At 35.7% G+C, this 18,843-nt stretch overlaps 5 protein-coding genes across 6 annotated transcripts; 3 read left to right on the forward strand and 2 right to left on the reverse strand.

Moving 5' to 3' along the window:
- The first annotated feature begins 1,326 nt into the window (after nucleotides 1-1,326).
- LOC145225330 (TBC1 domain family member 24-like) lies at nucleotides 1,327-3,606 on the forward strand. Its single transcript, XM_080092017.1, has one exon. The coding sequence runs from the start codon at nucleotides 1,449-1,451 to the stop codon at nucleotides 3,279-3,281; it is 1,833 nt and encodes a 610-aa protein (XP_079948143.1). The 5' UTR covers nucleotides 1,327-1,448; the 3' UTR covers nucleotides 3,282-3,606.
- On the reverse strand, nucleotides 3,557-6,031 carry LOC145225331 (GPI alpha-1,6-mannosyltransferase 2-like). 2 transcript variants are annotated; one of them, XM_080092018.1, is made up of 5 exons: nucleotides 5,223-6,031; nucleotides 4,997-5,148; nucleotides 4,779-4,930; nucleotides 4,565-4,708; nucleotides 3,557-4,498 (listed from the first exon to the last, which is right to left on the reverse strand). In XM_080092018.1, the coding sequence occupies exons 1-5, from the start codon at nucleotides 5,298-5,300 to the stop codon at nucleotides 3,663-3,665; spliced, it is 1,362 nt and encodes a 453-aa protein (XP_079948144.1). In that variant the 5' UTR covers nucleotides 5,301-6,031; the 3' UTR covers nucleotides 3,557-3,662. The 2 variants fall into 2 exon arrangements, with proteins under 2 accessions (XP_079948144.1, XP_079948145.1); XM_080092019.1 differs by lacking the exon at nucleotides 4,779-4,930 and having other exon boundaries at nucleotides 4,565-4,599; nucleotides 5,223-6,029.
- Nucleotides 6,032-7,635: 1,604 nt separating this feature from the next.
- Nucleotides 7,636-10,378, forward strand: LOC145225334 (mitotic checkpoint protein BUB3-like). The gene is made up of 7 exons (XM_080092023.1): nucleotides 7,636-7,861; nucleotides 7,940-8,043; nucleotides 8,241-8,358; nucleotides 8,601-8,759; nucleotides 8,817-8,994; nucleotides 9,170-9,392; nucleotides 9,762-10,378. Exons 1-7 carry the CDS (start codon nucleotides 7,673-7,675, stop codon nucleotides 9,772-9,774), a joined length of 984 nt encoding a protein of 327 aa, XP_079948149.1. The 5' UTR covers nucleotides 7,636-7,672; the 3' UTR covers nucleotides 9,775-10,378.
- On the reverse strand, nucleotides 9,787-10,597 carry LOC145225335 (uncharacterized). Its single transcript, XM_080092024.1, has 3 exons — nucleotides 10,463-10,597; nucleotides 10,020-10,244; nucleotides 9,787-9,953 (listed from the first exon to the last, which is right to left on the reverse strand). Exons 1-3 carry the CDS (start codon nucleotides 10,530-10,532, stop codon nucleotides 9,787-9,789), a joined length of 462 nt encoding a protein of 153 aa, XP_079948150.1. The 5' UTR covers nucleotides 10,533-10,597.
- A 194-nt stretch (nucleotides 10,598-10,791) lies between these two features.
- LOC145225328 (alpha-aminoadipic semialdehyde synthase, mitochondrial-like) lies at nucleotides 10,792-18,034 on the forward strand. The gene is made up of 24 exons (XM_080092015.1): nucleotides 10,792-11,463; nucleotides 12,092-12,235; nucleotides 12,303-12,410; nucleotides 12,478-12,654; nucleotides 12,762-12,914; nucleotides 13,262-13,408; nucleotides 13,500-13,578; nucleotides 13,704-13,831; nucleotides 13,890-14,065; nucleotides 14,173-14,295; nucleotides 14,487-14,598; nucleotides 14,667-14,729; nucleotides 14,886-14,953; nucleotides 15,026-15,153; nucleotides 15,219-15,348; nucleotides 15,419-15,529; nucleotides 15,604-15,712; nucleotides 15,769-15,845; nucleotides 15,908-16,142; nucleotides 16,204-16,299; nucleotides 16,420-16,532; nucleotides 16,592-16,680; nucleotides 16,795-16,968; nucleotides 17,660-18,034. Exons 2-24 carry the CDS (start codon nucleotides 12,113-12,115, stop codon nucleotides 17,773-17,775), a joined length of 2,835 nt encoding a protein of 944 aa, XP_079948141.1. The 5' UTR covers nucleotides 10,792-11,463; nucleotides 12,092-12,112; the 3' UTR covers nucleotides 17,776-18,034.
- Nucleotides 18,035-18,843: the final 809 nt, after the last annotated feature.

Raw genomic sequence — 18,843 nt, forward strand, 5'->3', positions numbered from 1 at the left:
GTTTAAACAACTATTTACTCTTGTCACATGCTTTTGTCATCCACAAAATCATAGTTAATACAACACACCATATGTGGTGAAAATTAGGCGTGTTTACAATATGTCTGCTAAATCGTTTTGCCTATTGACCAGTGTTTTCCAAAGTGGGACATATGTCTTGCAGGAGGGCAATTGCATTTTTAAGACAGGATGGGGGAATACTCAAGTTTTAAGCTCCTTTAGCTAAAAAAGAGTTGAACCCTTTTGAAACCACATGGTATACTAATATTTCTGTATGTAAATAAATAATTTAACTGACGTTGATCAAATGCGACTCTTCTTGAGTAATTTGTTTATTTTTCTGTCGGCCACCACACCCTGTTGGCCTGTTACACATGCTGCTTCCTGTAGTCTGTTATGACATTACACTTACACATGGAAAACATTACAATTTTAGGTGAAATACTGCAATAAAACCTTGACATCAGCTTGCATGGTTACTGTATTGTAACTACAAGATTTGACAATTCCTTCAACCTTATTCATAATACATAAATAATAAACTGGTACACAAAAGGGTAATGTAAAAAAATTATGATAAACTTATGTTTTATCGTCAAGTTAATGTTTGGCATTATCAAATGTTTGTCGTTTTTTGTAAAAAAGTAAATACTTTCTTTAAAACAAAATGAAAGCTAAAAGTTAGCAAAATATCTAAATTTCAAATGGTACGGTATTGTATACCAACACACAAACACAGTTGATATATATACAACTTATTCAACATATATTAACTGTATTTATATTAACTGTATTAACTGCACAGTTAATACAGTTAATATATACAACTTATTCAACATAACAAACGCGCTGCACAAGCAGTAAAACACCAAATTTTAACCTTTCAAATGTCGAAAAACGAAAATGTTTGTCAACCTATTCTAGATAATCTCTAGGAAGAAGCTTAATCTGACACGCTTTGTTGCACACGTTTTCTCCCAACCGCGAGTCATGGTTTACTGATTTTTACATCTTTTCCGATATTGTTTTTATGTTTTCGTCTGTCCATTAAACGATTCTTGCCATTTCTTGCAGGTTTCCTATTGGTTGTACAATAATATTGAGCGTAATTTTCAATGCACTTTAATTTTAAAATTAGATGACTCGGAAGCCTATACGGAGAAGACTTTAAATTTTGTTTTAAATGGACCACGGTATACTTTTTTGACCTATTGATGATTTTGCTATTGCTAAGAAAATTAGCATGTTTTTTCAGCTATTCTATATATTTGTGCTGAAATTTTCTTCTGTTTGTTTTTGCAGAGGATTTCGATATTTCTATTTTATAAGTGGTAATATTGTTTCTATGAATTGGTCACAAGAGGAGTTGTTTGCATGTTGACAAACAATTAGGCTGCAGCATATTTTTATATTTTCTTTGGTTTTACGGCAGTTAAAGAATATTAAAAATGCAAAATGGAGCAGGAGACATTATTTCACCTTTTTCCAAATTTGTGGACGAAGAGAAAATTAGTGACCTTGTAAGCGGAAAGCACAGACCTGCTTCTCCAGGAACCGTTACCAAAGTCATAACATTGCCTTCCAGTCAAAACAAGCGAGCAATGAAAACTTACCTTCGTGAAAAGCTGTTTCCAGTCGGACACGATATTAGGTCAGTGCTTTTCAAAACCCTTGCAAAACGGGTGGAATGCAGCACCTCTATGTTTAACGAACAAATGTACACAGATTTTGTTGCTGAAAACAGTTTACATGATAAAACAAGCTCCATTCCACTACCGAGGTATGTTGATGTAACAAATGAATTCCCTGTTTATTACCTCAACAACATTGGTGTATGTGAAGCTAAAAAATTACTGGCTTGTATTGGATTCCATTTTCCACATATATCCTTTAGTCCAATTTTGCCGTTTATTATTAGTTTGCTTTTGCATTATGATGACAGCCCCAGTCAGGTGTTTGGTCATGCTTGTCACTTGATGTTTTCCAATTCCAAATCTGTACACTACCTTGACCAGACCAAACAAGAGTCAATGGCATCAGCTCTACTTCTCAAAGAATTAAGTCAACGTTATGCATCCACATCTCATAAGAGCCTTTTGAACTTGACATCTGATCCAGAAAGTGTGTATAATCAATGGATCAAGTGTCTATTCCTTGGCCTTCCATTTAAAACTATAGTCATACTTTTTGACATGTACTTGTTAGAAGGATACAAAGCACTTTATCGGGTAGCTTTGGCCATTCTAAAGTTTTACAGAAAAGTTGGCATATCAGATCCATCGGATATTGCAAGTGCTGTATTTGAGTTCTGCCAAATAATTGATACCAAAGTCAGCACACCCCTGTTGTTTAGAAAAGCTTTTAGTTTCAAGCTTCCATCAAGCAAGGAAATAAAAAAGATGCACCAAAAAATTCAAATGTCCTTGACTCACAAGCAGCTGGATTCTGATGTAACAGTGTATCATCGGAATCCATGGGATTATCTGTCTGTGGTGAAGGAGGTTACTTCAAATATTGTCAATGAATCCTTGCTTTCAACTTTATATTGCTGGATTCCGGAGACTGAAGCCTTGAACAAACCTAAACTTCTTTTTTCTACTGAAAACAATGGTTACAATATACAAACCTTTTTTTCTTGCATTGAAGAGCATGAACCAACTATACTACTGATAAAAACCCTTAATGATGAAGTTATTGGGGCGTATCTACCATCTGCGTGGATTGAAAGAAAAGATGACTGTGGATTTTTTGGCACTGGAGAAACATTTATATTTTCCCTCCTTCCAGAAACAAAAGTTTGTAGGTGGGTTGAAATTACAGGTTCGAAGGACAACACAAATGCTGCAGCCAACCAAAATGTGTCTTTGAATAAAAATGATAAGGTCTTGCCACCAGTAAAACCCCCAACTGGGACTTCAAAAGATGGATGGTCTGTTACCCTTCCACCAATACATCGTGACACAAGAAATACTTCCTCACCAGCAATTCGAATATCTGACCCTGTTTCGTTGCCACCACTTGTTGGAAGTTCCTGCTTGCACACACCTCCCCCTAATAACAAACCAGAAGTTACACAACCTAAAGGTGATTTGTTTATGATGGCAGATTCAAGAGGCATTATGGTTGGTGGAGGGGGTGGAAGCTATGGTTTGTTTATAGACAGTGCATTGAAGAATGGCTTTTCAAATCATTGCACAACTTTCAATAATAAGCCTCTTTTGCCCGGGGAGAATTTTACATGTTCAGTAGTGGAAGTATTTGGGTTTGACACAGGTGTCTAGAACTGTGCTGTTTCTGTCAGTTGTGATAACGAAAAGTATGTGTTAAAACAGTATATCCATTAGTTTATACTGACCTGTGCAATTGTGACATGTTGGTGTGCAATCGTCCTCTAAAATGTTAGTTTAATTAAAGCAACTCATTTCCTCAGCATGTAAACTTGTTTTGTGCATAAGCTGCCATATAAGTGTTGATTTGTTTGGTTTACCTATGTAGTCCTATATATTTTACTGCACATTTTATATCTGTACTAAAGCTTTTAATAATTGTATTGCTGTTGATCTTCAAGATTGTATTTATTTCAACATAAACACAAATTTTATGTTTTCTTCTGTTGTCAGAAAATAGTTAATAATCTGAACAAAATTCAAGTGCAGCTACACTCATGTCCAAGGTAAAAAGTTAACATGCAGAATAGTACCAAGTAAAAGGTAAGATAAAAAATATAACACAACCACTTTAGACTTGAAATTGAGATGCTTGAAAGAAAATAGTGAAATTTTGACATCAGAGGAATGTAAATCTTGGAAAATTAAAGATGCTGCAATCCAGTATGGAAAAGGAGTACTTGACATAATCATTCTTGTGACCACCTCAACATGCATAAACAACAACGCAAACATTACCAGAAAAACAGTGTGGACAGCATAGCAAAATATATTTCTAGTGGTATACATTAAACTAAGCTGGTCTGTTTTGTGTTTCTCAGTGATAAAAAATGGTAAACCAAGATACACAATCTCATGTGACCTTATTTTCATGTATACTAACGTTCCGTACACACATATGACAACAGTTGGTGTCGCTAGTAAAAAATTGGGCACCTTTCTTAATGTATAATATTCAAAAAGTCCCAGACCCCAGTTGTTTTTCTGGATGTGGTTGTATATCGACGGAGGGTTATCACAGCACCACTTGGGAGCTTCCAAACAACTTAGTTTCCACAAATAGTGAGTACAATACACAATGTACCCATGCAAATTCACTACAATGAATGGTAACAAAGGCATCAAGCAAAGAAACAACAATTTACAAATCCATTTAACAATAGTCAATATTTTTGGATTGGCTTGATAATTCAGCAACATCCCGCACAAACCAAAATAAGCAATAAAACCGATGTTTATGATCCCATTAGATCTTGCAAAAGCACTCAAAACAAACCACATAGATGACTTTGCCAGGTCTTTGTTGGAAACTGCTAGTAGACCCTTAAAAACTAAGAGTTTTGACAAATTAATAGTTGATAAAAGATAGTTTAATTAAACAAATCTTTTTTTCTTACCTAAAAATGCAAACAGTGATTCTGTATAAGCTGAGCTGAAGAAGATTGAAGCTGGGTTAAAACTAAAAAGCACAGTGACCAAGAACGCAAACTTGGGGGACTTAAACGTTGAATATGTCAAATCAAATAAAGCTAATGCTGCTCCTACACATAGATGATGTACACTTAAAGATACTTTGTTTCATTCAACAGACAAATAAGTTGTGAAACTGACCATTGAATGCAATGAAGTTGATTAGTGTTGCTGATAGAATACAGCATGTTTGAAAAGACAAAAATGTTAATGGTGTTAAAAGAATTTCTGCCAACCATCGACTTAAGAGTGGCAATAAGGGAAAAAACGCAAACATATTTTCACTTGAATACCTGCCAAAAAATACACAACTCAAAATACTTTATTTCACTTGCTAAAGTTATAATACAATTTCATACCCATGTTCACTAATGTATATAATATACTTTGCATCCCATTTATGGAAGCCATCTACTGCAGATCTCACAAGCCAATCTTCATAGCCGATTGCACCATGTTGGTCAGGATTAAAAGCATCAGCTTTGTGGTCAGGTGCAACATTTGCAATTAACTGAAACAAAAATACATTTGAAAACTGTTACATTGCAAACGACAAAAAATAACCCTTTTCATGTACCGCCTTACCTGCAAAAAGAAAACCAGCAAACGAGAAAATACTGCAATTTGCAAGGAGCTTCGCCGGTTTGCAATGAACGCAACCATGTTTCAGTTCAGTTTGTTAACATTTAAAGTCAATGAAAATACTGAACAGGCGTTTCGTCCACCAGGTTGCATATTTAATAATTTTTTCGTTCAACTGGTGTAATGCTAAACAGAATACTAGTTGTTAACTTGTTGTTTCGAGAACTTGTATTTTTGCTAACGTTTCGCCCACCAGAATGGTAGGGCTTCTTCAGAGCAATGAATGATGTAATGCGAGCACAACAAGCGAAAATGTACAAGCTCAGCGGGATAAACGAAAAATAATTACAGTGGCAAAAAGCCCAGTTTCCGCGACATTTTGCGTCCGACTTCCCCTCCAAATATCGGACTCGGACATTAGTTACGCAGTACGCACTGTCAAAATGTAGCACACTCAACTCTTCACGGAAAGACTTTGTTCTGGTGCCAGTCTGCAGAACATGGCAGTTCCCGACGAAATCTCGTGCGTGCAGGACCTACATGTACCGCGTGCGCGCGTGCTCGACCCGTAAGTTCGCGTGCAAGACCAATTTCAGCAGACGCAAAGCAAGAAAAAGAGGTCAAGACAGCCTAATTAAATGCCTTTGGTGCAAAATTTACGCGTGCAAATCCCAAAACTTGGAGTGCAGCTGCCACACTCTGCAGACTGGTTCTGGTGTAATTAACTAATTATTTTTCGATTATACCGCTGCGCTCATACATTTTCGCTTGTTGTGCTCGCATTATATCATTCATTGATCTGAAGAAGCCTTTACGTTTACACCAGTTGAACGAAAAATTTGTTGAATTTAAAGTCACTGGTGCGCAACTGTATAGCACTTTGACGCATCCAACAATAAACTAACAAGACGAAATACTTTTTTAAGTTAGTTAAAACAGCACAGAATTTAATGTAGAAATAAACTAGTTCGTTAGTACACTGAGTTTACAATTTTAGGAAATTTTTGTTATTAATAGGTGGACTATAGCAATAGAGTCTGTAATTTAATTAATGTGATGGTTATCGTAGTGGTGACGTAAATGTAACAATTTCTGAACTTTGAACGGCGGCAACAAAAATTGTTGGACCAATCCAATTATTATCCAATGCTTTTCGCTGACGGTAATTATAAATTACTCCTTGGTTGGAGAAGTTTAGTCCAGGGCAAATGCGTAATATGAATGTTGTTTTTCACAACAAAAATAAACATTGCAGCAAAACTGTGACGTCACAATTTCACACCACGCTTTTGTTTTACGTTTTTATGTAACAATGATCACAGGACAGCATAGCAACCGTTTTCTTGGATAGACTTTTGAGTTGATAAAGCATTTATACATTTTGGAACGTTGTACATGTCAAGGTGTATGAATAAATGTTTTTCTTATGTAAACATCATCCAATTGCCTTTGAAGATATTTAATGAAGTTTGTTTTTAACAATGAAACAACTGGGTCAATGGACAAAAACTGTTTTGCTGTTGTTTGACGAGAAGTCCCAGATATTAGGAATCACCTTAACAAATTAAATCTTAATACAAAAAATTACACAAAGTGGTTTATAGTAGGGTTCCTCTATTTCTCGTTTCTCTTTTAATTATTTCTCGAGAATCGAGACTCGATTTTTTCGAGATTTCTTAAGAAGGAACTCTAGTTTACAGTAAAGTCAAATTTATTTGCATTGACAATTCATTACAATGCCTTCGTTGAAGACAAAAAAAATGGGTTATCAAGTCAAATGTTTAAAGTTTTTGGTGTTCATTTTACGGTGCATCTAAAATATACAGGATCGCTTGGATCGTTTGGTACATTATTAACACAGCTTGGTGCACCTTTATATCACTTGGTGCACCTTTATATCCTTTGGTGCTCCTTTATATCCTTTAGTGCACCTTTATATCACTTAGTTTAATATACTTTGGTGCACATTTATATCGCTTGGTTCACCCTTTTATCGCTTGGTGCACCTTTATTCCACTTGGTGCACCTTTATATCACTCGGTGCAAGTTTATTTTGCTTGGTGCACCTGTATAATGCTGGATGCACCTTTACGTAGCGATATAAACGTGCGCCAAGTGGAATAAAGGTGCACCAAGCGATAAAAGGGTGCACCAAGTGATATAAATGCGTACAATGTGAAATAAAGGTGAAACAAGCGATAAAAGGGTGAACCAAGTGATATAAATGTGCACCAAGTGATCATAAGGTGCGCCAAGTGTTATAACAGTGTGCCAAGCTGTGTTAATAATGCACCAAGCGATCCTGTATATTTTAGATGCACCCTTTATTTTAGCATAATGTTGCTAAAGTTAACCGGAAAAAATAAAATCATTGAACAAATCAAAAATCAACCAACGTAAATTTGCTTTCTTTTAGGTTCCACCATAAAACTATTGTACAAGCAAAGTTAAAAATGTCAAATGAGTTCAAGCTGAATGAATGTCCCAAGGATGGCATTTCTTCTGTAAAATTCAGCCCTTCAACAGCTCAGTTCCTGCTTGCATCTTCTTGGGATGTTTCTGTGCGATTGTATGATATTACTGAAAATACGTGCCGCTTTCGGTATGACCACAAAGCTCCAGTGTTGGACTGTTGCTTTTCGGTAAGTTGAAACCCCTGTTATTACTTTAATGAAAATGTTAGAAGGTGATGTTGTAGCTGCTTATATTTTTTGTTACAGGATTCTGTACATGCATGGAGTGGTGCTTTAGATGGGTCATTGCTGATGTATGATTTCAACATGGGAAGAGAAAGTCTAGCTGGAATGCATAATGCTGCTATAAGGTATTTTTCATTTCTTACTTTTGGAAACAAACATTACAAATGCCTTTAGTCAAACACGGCCAACTTTATGGCTACAAGGCCACATACATGGCATATGAAGGCTTTTGACATCAAGGAATTTTCTGTGAGAAATTTTGGTCTTCGGGTGAACACCCTTGTCCCAAGTGAATGTAAAAAAAAGTTTTATCTGTGTGCAGATGTGTGGAATACTGTTCTGAAACTAATGTGATTGCAACTGGAGGTTGGGATGAAACTGTCAAATTGTGGGACCCAAGAAACAAGTCTTCCATTGGATCTTACTCACAACCAGGAAAGGTGAGCTTGTTTTACTTATCCCACCAGTGTGTTCACAGTGGAATAGGTAATTTAGCTTTTTAAGCGGTGGACCAAAACAAGCATGAGAGGCAACATTTAGCATAGAAAAAACACTTTAAGACTCACCAAAAATATTTATACTGAAGGACTAAGTTGTGATATTTCTGCAAAAAATTAAACATAGAGAATAAACAGCCAATATTACTATCACATGTTTAAAAGAGTACATTTCTTTTATTTAGGTGTACACAATGTCAGTGTGTGGTCACCGTTTAATTGTTGGCACATCAGGCAAGAGTGTGGTTGTTTGGGATTTAAGGAATATGGGATATGTAGAGCAAAGACGAGAATCTAGCTTGAAGTACCAAACGCGATGCATCAGAAGCTTTCCAAACAAACAGGTAATATCTCAGCCTAAACAAAGCATATGTGAAAGTTGTAACAAAAATATTTTGCAGGGATTTGTTTTGAGCTCGATTGAAGGTCGTGTAGCTGTAGAGTATTTAGATCCATCTGCTGAGGAGCAAAAGAAAAAGTATGCTTTCAAATGTCACCGAATCAAGGAAGATGGAATCGAGCGAATATTTTCTGTACACACTATAGCTTTTCACAACAGATATAACACTTTTGCCACAGGTATATCATATCAGTGCACATAAAAAATTGTACTTTAAGTGGGATTAATTGTGTATGAAAATGTACTGTTTAAATTAACTAACTCTGTGCATAATGTCACCACTTTGTGATATTAAAACACTGTAAATTATGTTTGTTTACAGGTAGATATTTATTTATCATGCTATTGTTTTAGGTGGGGCTGATGGGTTTGTTAACATGTGGGATGGTTTCAACAAAAAACGCTTGTGCCAGTTTCATCGTTTTCCTGCACCTGTTTCATCTGTTGCGTTTAGCGATGATGGTTCAGTGCTGGCTGTTGCAGCATCACCTTTATACAGTAGTGACCTTGAACCCAATAGGGATGTGGAAGATGCTATTTTCATTCGACATGTCACAGATGCTGAAACTAAGCCAAAGTAAGAGCTAGTATACTAATGATTGAGAATACATCATCAGTGCAAGATAGGTATTGTCAATTTGTTGTTTCGAAACCTGAATTTCAGATCTATTTATTAGCTTTCAGTTGCATAATATATGAACAGCAAAACAGTTTTAGATGCCATATTAAAAGTAAAACTGGTCATCAGATGTTGCAATCACTGTGCTTCCTACCTAAATGCCATTTGTGTTCAAACGTGTAAGATTTATTGTCAGTATTCAAGTTATTTGAATATCACATTTTTAGGGAGTCTATTTGTCACATGTTTAACTAAAATTATAACATTCCACAAATATTCGTTGTTTTTTGTTTTATTAATTGAAGTAAAATGTAAAATATTTTTTAGGTCATCATCATAAAAATGTCACAAACTATTGAGATTCTTGTTGTGGGTCTACACTTTTCACAAGGTTGTAAGTTTGTTCCACAACTGCCTCCACTTGTTTACCAGTCTCTACACAGTCTGCTTGAGAGACAAGCTTTCCATTTTCGAACAGCCCTTGGCAAAAGATTCTTGAATTCTTTGTCACATAGATTCCTAGACCAACGAAACATAAATTTCAATCTGCATTACTGTTGGAACCAGATTTTATTGCATTTTTACCATAGCCTTCTGCTCTTCCTTCTTTAAACTGCCCTTTAAAACTCCAGCCATTTTTATGTACAAACATGCCTAATCCATGAAAGCGACCCCTTACAAAGAATCCATAATATTCAACTCCAGTTTTCATTGTTAATGCTCCAAGTCCATGTGGCAGACCATTGACAAAATGTCCGACAAACTGTGTACTGTTTGAGCAGGTCAGTATTCCAAGACCATGCCGTTTACCTTAAAAGAAATTATTCATTGGTGAGGTGCAACTGGATAGTACTAAAAACATTATTAAAGGTATATTATGATTAAAGGTACAACATCCAAAATCACATTAAAGCTGTTTGCCAATAAAATTATTGTTTTCTTGATATGGTTGTTTTTTGTGTTCCTGGAAATTGTATTTAATTAGAAAAAAATGTGAAACAAAAAGGCTGGCTAATCTTAATGCTTACCACAAAGTAATGAACCTTGGTAAACGGAGCCATCTGTATACTCGTGGTCAAGATTTTCTAGGACATCCATACAAGGTTAACAGAGAAGTCTAATGTATCACAGTGCTAGAAATAAGGGAAAATGTAGTCCCTAAAAACAAGAAATGCTAGATCTACAAAACGCTGTATTTTAACTAATGTGCATTGCAACTTGAGAACATAACAATATTTTGCTTGGGTACGTTTTTTGGTGAGTGTTGTAAAAAAATGTTTCATTGTATGAACTGTAGTAAATTTCCTGTTTCCTAGTTGATGTTAACCTACAATACAGAAAATGACCAACAGTGGAATTAGTTCTTTTAAGAGTAATAATCATCCATAGGCTATTTAACTGATTTTGCATGCATTTTTTTATAATTAAAAAGCCTGTCTGTTTTTCTATGTATGGTATCATGTGAATATATACCCAGGGCTGCCATACTGTCCTTATTTTGAAGGGCAACTTCTTAGAAAAAATGTGTTGTTCTTTTTTCTAAAAAAATTTCCTTGTTTTGACATGAGTCCTTATTGCCATCAATTACAAGTTAAATCCTTGCTACAAGTAAAATTAGACCTGAGCTGTCACGACGTACACGCATAATTTTCCACTAACAAGGGGGCTGGAAACTAATTGCTCTGGTAAAAATTATGGCATGTGATATGCTACGGCTTGTATAAATGCATATTTGTTCAGAAACGTTTGTTTCGTTTTGTATGAAAATTTAATTTTTCGGTCGTCCTTATTTGGGCAATTGGGCCCCATGTCGATGGCAACCCCGTATATACCGCTACCGCATCAACACATTTACAATATTTATTGACGAACATTGTATTACACTTAATCCTTTCAATTTATTGGTTATTCTCTATGGTTATATTGTTGCCGTTTTTCCTTGTGGAAATGTCTCAACGAACAAAAATTGGCAGAGTCAACAGTCAACACTCAACACTACACGGAAAACACACAAAAGGTGTTTGAAAAGGTACGTCACGCTTCATCTAGGTTGGATCGCATAAGTCCGTCTTCACATTTGATCAAATCCTGACTGCAATCTTTTTTGTCTGATTTTGTGGCTAAAAATTAGATTGCCGGTAAACAAATCCTATTGGTAAAAAAAGGTAAAATCGATTGTTTACGTGGTTCAACTTTCACTTTTGCCCAATGCTTGACTCTGTAGTGTTTTACAAACAAACATTGCAAAAGCAAATCAGGAATATTGTTTGTTGATTAAAAAAATCCCGTTTTTACTACGGTATGTTTTTTTATGGAAAAATTGTGTTTTTTGTCATTATGGGTGGGAAAGCCCCTGTTTGGAAAAAACGGTTTGAGGTCATTTTCTGATTTTCAGAAGGACGACCCAAGTTCGATGATGTTGTTCGTCGGGATTTATTACAGTTGTTTACCGGTGTTTGTCAGTGTACTATACGCAAACGTTATCACGCGTGTTGTACTGATGTGTTCGTACGTCACTAAAAGGTGTGATAAGCTGTCATAAAACACCGTAGTGTCATGCTACGTACGGTTATATTTCACAGTTCGCATGTTGGTTTTGTCAGCAGTTTAGTAACTACATAAATATCTCCCATTTCTGACAACTGTTTTTTATGTAGTTGTGCTTTTTTAAACAAATCATGTTGCGGCATTTGAAAAAGACAGTTGGCCACAAACTGCATCACCGCATCTTTAGAGTAAATGTAAGAGCAGCAAGTTCATCGACTCAGAAAGTGATTGCAATAAGAAGGGAAGATAATGTGGTAAGTGAATTAAAAAAGTGTATTTGAGCGGCTATGAGTTTATGAGGTAATTTACTATTTTCCATAGGTTTGGGAAAGGCGGGCCCCTTTGGCCCCTTCACATGTTCGAAAACTTGTACAAGATGGACTAAAAGTGCTAGTTCAACCTGCAAACAAACGCGCCTTTTCTGTCCAGGTAGATGTACATACATGTCATATCTTTAATTGACTGTAAACCAGGAACAAATAATCTCTGTTTTTAGGAATATGTTTCTGCTGGAGCAGTGGTTGAAGAAGATTTGGATGAGGCATCCATTATTCTTGGTGTGAAGCAAGTACCCATTGATAGGCTATGTCCTGACAAGACATATGTGTTTTTTTCCCACACAATCAAAGCACAAACTGAAAACATGTCGATGCTTGATGCAGTGCTGGAAAAGGTAAAAAAATACATAACATAATACAATACTAATAAACATATAGTTACACATGGAGATGTAATGCTTACAATGTTTATACAATACTAGTATATTTGACCTTTTTTCAGAAAATAAGATTAATTGATTATGAAAAGATGGAAGAGGCCAGCGGAAAAAGGGTTGTTGCCTTTGGTAAATTTGCAGGATATGCAGGCATGATTAACATTTTGCACGGAATGGGTGTTAGATTGCTAGCACTTGGACACCACACTCCTTTTATGGTGAGTAACCAAGCATTATTATTATCCTTCATGCTTTTTATTCCACCCTGTTTTCCCTTCAACTTGTACTGTGGGTCAAAAGTATCACAGCTGATAGATATGGTTATGTATATGGTTGTGGTATATATCGAAATTAAATTGAGATATCAACATGTTTCTGCATTGTGTAGAATTTTAACACTTTGTAAATGCTATTGTGGTTTGTTAATTCCAATGACTGTTACCCCATTTTTCTTCCCAAAGGCTCAATTAACAACTTTATATATGTTTCTTTTTTTATTTTCTTTACATGAAAACAAATCTGTGAAACTAAACAAAGTTTACTTAAGTTTTTTGTTGGATTTCAGCATATTGGAATTTCACACAACTACCGTACATCAGGACAAGCTATTCAGGCTGTAAGAGATGCTGGGTATGAAATTTCATTGGGAAGATTGCCAGAGTCCATTGGGCCGCTCACCTTTGTTTTTACAGGCACTGGCAATGTCTCTCAAGTAAGTAGGCATAATTGTTTTGGTAATCATCATTATAGTTTAGCATTAAATACAGCAGACAATGGTGTTTTAACAAATTGCTTGATTTCAGGGGGCACAGGAAATTTTCAGGGAGCTACCTTGTGTATATATTGAACCTCATGAATTAAAAACTGTTGCAGAACATGGAGGTACATTAAGTAATTCTTGGTACTTGGTAAAAAATATTTAATAACAAATGCTAATATCCAAGTGTTTGTGAAGAAGGCTGTCTGTATAAGTGACAACACATGTGAGGTGTTTTAATTTTTTTTAGACTCCAGCATGGTGTATGGGTGTGTAGTTGACATGCATGACCATTTACGTCGCAAAAATGATGGTGGATTTGATATGCAAGAATATTTTGATCATCCTGAGCTGTATGAGTCTGTTTTCGCCAAAGAGGTTGGTAACAATAAACTTCTTGTTATGTTTCCCAAACCAAAAATACAAAATTTATTAGATAGCCCCTTACGCATCTTGCATTGTAAATGGAATATTCTGGAGGCCTAATGATCCAAGATTGTTGACAACCCCAGATGCTGTATATTTGCAAGATTCAACCCATTCTCCTAAAATGTCACCACTTATTAGACATTCTGCAAGTGACTCACCAGGTTGCCCACGTCTGCCACAGCGGTATGTTTAAATGCCACTTACGACCGACTAGTCCTTCTGTGATAAGTGCCAATTGAAATATACATCATGAAATTCTGCTGATCACAATTATGTGGTTTTATTTGCAGTTTAATAGCAATTGGAGATGTTTCTGCTGATCCTGGTGGCTCGATTCAATTTATGAATGACTGTACAAGTATTGATGCACCCTTTGAAGTTTATGATGCTTCGACAAACACCACTACCACTGGGTACAACAAAAAACATTGCATAAACATTTTATACTTTATATAAGTACAGTTCGAGTACAGTTAAAGGGAAACCAATTTGTTCTGTAGATTATTGTAGCACCCGTTTCAACTGGGATGTAATTCAAAACTATTGTTCTGTGTAATTTGAAGCAAATGTGAGCCAGCCATAGCTCATTGTTTTCTTGTTGTAGTGTTAAAGGCCAGGGTATTCTGATGTGCTCTGTTGACAATTTGCCAGCCCAATTGCCAAGAGAAGCCACCCAGTACTTCGGAGATCACTTGTTCCCTTACATTGCAGACATAGTGAGATTTAGCTCCAAAAATAATACTTTTTTAAAATATAATTCAACTCTTTCCACTCAATTTAACAGGCAAAAAATGATGCCACAGTGCAACTTGATGACCACACTGATATTAGCCCTGTTGTAAAAAATGTAAGTCACAAAAGTTTTTGTCAAAGAATATCATAGTAACTAAAAAAATTTTAATGTTCGGTGCAATTGTATTTATGTGTATTTTTCATATGCATATGAGTGCCTCGAATATACACAGATATACATATGTTTTTTAATCTATTTTTATTTCTTTAGGCAACAATTGCCTCCAATGGAGAGCTTACACCCAAATTCAAGTATATTGAAAATATGAGAAAAAAGAGGCAAGTTTCAACATGTTTTTGTAACAAAAGGCAATTACTTATCAGTTATCACTAAGTTCTCTTTGTTTGCAGGGAAAAAGAAGGGGCTATGTATGCAACATCTTCGAAAAATCACAAAGTCTTGTTATTGGGTTCAGGTTTCGTTTCGGGGCCTGTGGTTGAATACCTGACCTCACACAAAGACACAGCAGTGACTGTAGGCAAGTCAAACAACTTTCATTTGTTGTTTGAAAGTATAAAAATAAATAAACTTGTTTTCATACAGCCTCAGCCGTACAACAGGAACTGAAGCAAATGTCATTAAAAAATAAGTATATTAATCCTGTTCTTTTGGATGTAAACAAAGAAAGACAAAGACTTGATGAACTGGTTAAGGGACATGACTTGGTAGTGAGGTATTGTTTTGCATTGGGAAATTTGAAAAGAAACATGTAACATGATTTATCATACTATTGCTTTCTTTAGTCTTCTTCCGTACACCTTGCATCCAGATGTCACAACATTGTGCATCAAACACCATAAAAACATGGTAACCGCAAGTTATGTTTCTCCTCCAATGAGAAGCTTGGAGCAGAGGTATAGCCATGTGGAAAGTTTTTTGGTTGGGTGTTGATCAGCCAGTTATTTACCAGTCATATTGTGTTTTTCAGTGCAATAGATGCTGACATATCCATTGTCATGGAAGTTGGGGTTGACCCTGGTATTGATCACATGTTGGCCATGGAGTGTTTTGATCAAATAAAGAACAGAGATGGAGAGGTAGACTATTAGCTTCCCTTGGTCCAAATTTATGTTTCAAATTTTCAATCTTTCAGGTGTCCTCATTTGTCTCTTGGTGTGGTGGTTTGCCTGCTCCTGAGTCATCAGACAATCCACTGAAATACAAATTTAGGTAAATGTTTGTAAGCATCTCCTTTATCCCCGAAACTGGTCTAATTTTATTTATTTTTTCAGTTGGAGCCCAGCAGGAGTCCTTATGGTCACTTTGGCACCGTCCAGGTACCTCCAGAATAACCAAATTATTGAAATCGACGGAGAGGGAGAAAATTACAGGAAAGGCGTCCTTCCAATTAACTTCATGCCTGGGTTTAACCTCGAAGGTCTGCCAAACCGCGACTCTTTGAAATATAAGGATGAATATGGACTTGATAGTGCTCACACTGTGATGAGAGGAACTCTTCGCTACAAGGTTTTATGATGCCATATTTGTAATAAAATGTGTTACTGGCTTTACCAATATTTTGTGACAGGGCTTTGCAAAAACTGCTGTTGCACTGCTGGACTTGGGCCTGGTGAATATGGATCCACATCCATTGTTAAATGAAAATGCACCTACACATACATGGGTAAGATTTTGTCATACATGTATATTATGTTTGAATTAGGTGGGATTGAGGGTAAGATGACACATAAATTACAGTCAATAGTAGACAGCAAGGTAACAAAATCCACTGTTTTTGTTTTAGAAAAGCTTTATGGGCAGTTTGCTCAGTGCAAATCATAACAACATAACCACTGATGAATTAAAGAACCTAATTTTGCAAACTGTGGACCAAGAATGCTTACAAGCAATTGAAGGGTAAAGAGATTTTGATTTCTTAGTTGTTGTGGTTTATGTTTACTATATATTTTTTGTAGATTGGGATTGTTAAGTGATTCACCAGTAAAGAAAGCTGGGAATACACTTCAAGCATTGGCAAGTCAATTGAGCTCCAAATTGCCATATGGTTAGTAAGCAGATTCTAAGTTAATTTATCTTACTGTGTACCTGTACTATGATGGATGTGTTCAATTTTGTATTAAATATGAAATACTTAGTAGAACAAAAACTTTGTTTGAAGAAAAAGGAGAAAAGGATGTTGTGATTTTACGCCATGAAATAGAAGGAAACTTCAGAAATGGCAACAAAGAAACACACAATGTCGACATGGTTGTGTATGGAGATGATGGTTACACTGCAATGTCAAAAACAGTGGGATATCCTTGTGCTATTGCAGCAAGGATGATGTTGCTCGGTAAACAAACAAATTGTTTGTGTAAAAGCTAGTTGTCTGAAATTGGCTGTCAAATGATGCGATGACAGGAAATGAAACATCATCAGGGGTATTGATTATTGCAAAAAATATACCAACATTGCACACAAACAACCTTTATCAACTGTTTTGACACATGGGCCTGCTTGAGAACCCTTGTAAATGTACACAACAAATCTTCACAATTAAAACAATTCAGTATATGATTTAAATAATGATGTAGATAGGTTTAACACCAAATACCAGCTATTAGGTTGTACTAATACTATGTATAAACAGTTTTGATGTTTAAGGTATTATTATATTGTGTCGACAGACAAGTCCCACTAAGACATTTAATTGCAAACTGATAATGCACAAGGAAACTTGACTGTTGTTTTCTTATAATATTACACAGCACCAATAATATTACATGATAAAAATGATATACTTGGGAACAGTATTAAATCACAGTAATTTGGTGAAATAACGCAGTATGTTTGAGTTATCTTTAACTACTATTAAGTCAGAAATTGTCTGCTTTAGGTATAATGCATAAAAACCTTGTTCCAAAGTAACACAGAAATGTTACTGTTTTAGTGATTGGTATTATCCACTGGTTGGAATCCAATACATTTTTTGCTATTACATTTCACAATTATATTTGTTTCACACATGTCTAACTATTTTGCAGGAAAAATTGAAAAGAAGGGATTGGTCACTCCATTGAAGAGTCAGATATATCAACCACTGTTAAAAGAGTTAAGAAGACTGGGAATCCAATCTAAGACAACTGTTAAAACTAATTAGTTTGTACCATTTATAAACACTGCTTTTTAAAAGCACGTCATTTATGTAATACTTGTTTTATTATTTTACCTTTTGCATGCTTATTGCACATATTACTAGGTAAAGCACTTTTTACCCTGACAATACCACAAAACCATGTACTTTACACAATGTATTTCGTGTTTCACTCAGTGTCTGTTCCCTCCTTGCCCCAAATTATGTATGTTGCCTCATGTCTACTGTGGTTTCTTCACAAACCGAATACACAGTCTAAGTTTCATTCCTGTGCAGTTGGTATGTGGATAACAATTTGATTGCAAGGTTTCAGATTTTGATAATATCTGTCAGCAAAGATTAAGTCTGGTCACTTTTTTGCTTTAACCCAGTGTGTGAAAATGAACATTATAAAACAGAACCATAAGTACATTGGTACAAAACTTAGAAATTGCCAGTGTGCTGGTGTTGAATGGCTTACAGCTGTACAATAGCATGTTCCATAGTGTGGTGGTTTCCATCCTTTGTTTGGGTCATGCTTTGCAAGAAAATAGTTTTTGGTGGGTAAAACTGCTTTGGTAATATATTAGATCAATTTGGAGTGCTAAGGTTGTGATGCAGACCCACGCTTTGTCACTACATCAATTTTTTGCCACACTTTTAGAAATCTCTGAGGATACTAGTCTGCCACAGTGGTGGTTAAAAGGCACTGGCAAAGTGTAACCCCAGAAATAATGTAAGTACCAAACCAGGTAGATTATGCAAAGATGTACTCTGGCAGATAACAACTGTGTAGACCGGGGGGTGTGCAACATTTTTCATCGGTGGGCTGTATAACCAATTTCAAACATCAAGCGAGGGCCACACATTTTTTTAAGGTACAAACTTGAAATTCTTCCAAATCATCAATACATTTATTACCTAAAACATGCAGAGTTTCACTGGCTTGCACAACAAAATAATTATTTACAAGATAAAGGAAATTATTGCGTCACATTCAAAAGTACTTGCAAACTGTTCTATGGTCCGTGGTTAGAAAACGCTGGTTTAGCCTACACTTGTTACATATTTCCAGAAGATTTGTATTTTTGTCTG

Source organism: Phallusia mammillata, chromosome 4 (genome assembly GCF_965637545.1).
Source record: "Phallusia mammillata chromosome 4, kaPhaMamm4.hap1.1, whole genome shotgun sequence".
Lineage (NCBI taxonomy): Eukaryota > Metazoa > Chordata > Ascidiacea > Phlebobranchia > Ascidiidae > Phallusia > Phallusia mammillata.

Coding starts and splice junctions, on each gene's coding strand:
- LOC145225330 (XM_080092017.1), top strand. CDS start 1,449: ATGCAAAATGGAGCAGGAGACATTATTTCACCTTTTTCCAAATTTGTG.
- LOC145225331 (XM_080092018.1), bottom strand. CDS start 5,300: ATGGTTGCGTTCATTGCAAACCGGCGAAGCTCCTTGCAAATTGCAGTA. Junction 4,931..4,996: donor ATATACATTAGTGAACATGG/GTATGAAATTGT, acceptor ATTTTTTGGCAG/GTATTCAAGTGAAAATATGT. Junction 4,709..4,778: donor CAACTTCATTGCATTCAATG/GTCAGTTTCACA, acceptor ATCTATGTGTAG/GAGCAGCATTAGCTTTATTT.
- LOC145225334 (XM_080092023.1), top strand. CDS start 7,673: ATGTCAAATGAGTTCAAGCTGAATGAATGTCCCAAGGATGGCATTTCT. Junction 7,862..7,939: donor TGTTGGACTGTTGCTTTTCG/GTAAGTTGAAAC, acceptor TTTTTGTTACAG/GATTCTGTACATGCATGGAG. Junction 8,044..8,240: donor ATGCATAATGCTGCTATAAG/GTATTTTTCATT, acceptor ATCTGTGTGCAG/ATGTGTGGAATACTGTTCTG.
- LOC145225335 (XM_080092024.1), bottom strand. CDS start 10,532: ATGGATGTCCTAGAAAATCTTGACCACGAGTATACAGATGGCTCCGTT. Junction 10,245..10,462: donor CCAAGGTTCATTACTTTGTG/GTAAGCATTAAG, acceptor ATTTCTTTTAAG/GTAAACGGCATGGTCTTGGA. Junction 9,954..10,019: donor AGGAAGAGCAGAAGGCTATG/GTAAAAATGCAA, acceptor TCGTTGGTCTAG/GAATCTATGTGACAAAGAAT.
- LOC145225328 (XM_080092015.1), top strand. CDS start 12,113: ATGTTGCGGCATTTGAAAAAGACAGTTGGCCACAAACTGCATCACCGC. Junction 14,730..14,885: donor TTAGCCCTGTTGTAAAAAAT/GTAAGTCACAAA, acceptor TTATTTCTTTAG/GCAACAATTGCCTCCAATGG. Junction 14,954..15,025: donor GAAAATATGAGAAAAAAGAG/GCAAGTTTCAAC, acceptor CTTTGTTTGCAG/GGAAAAAGAAGGGGCTATGT.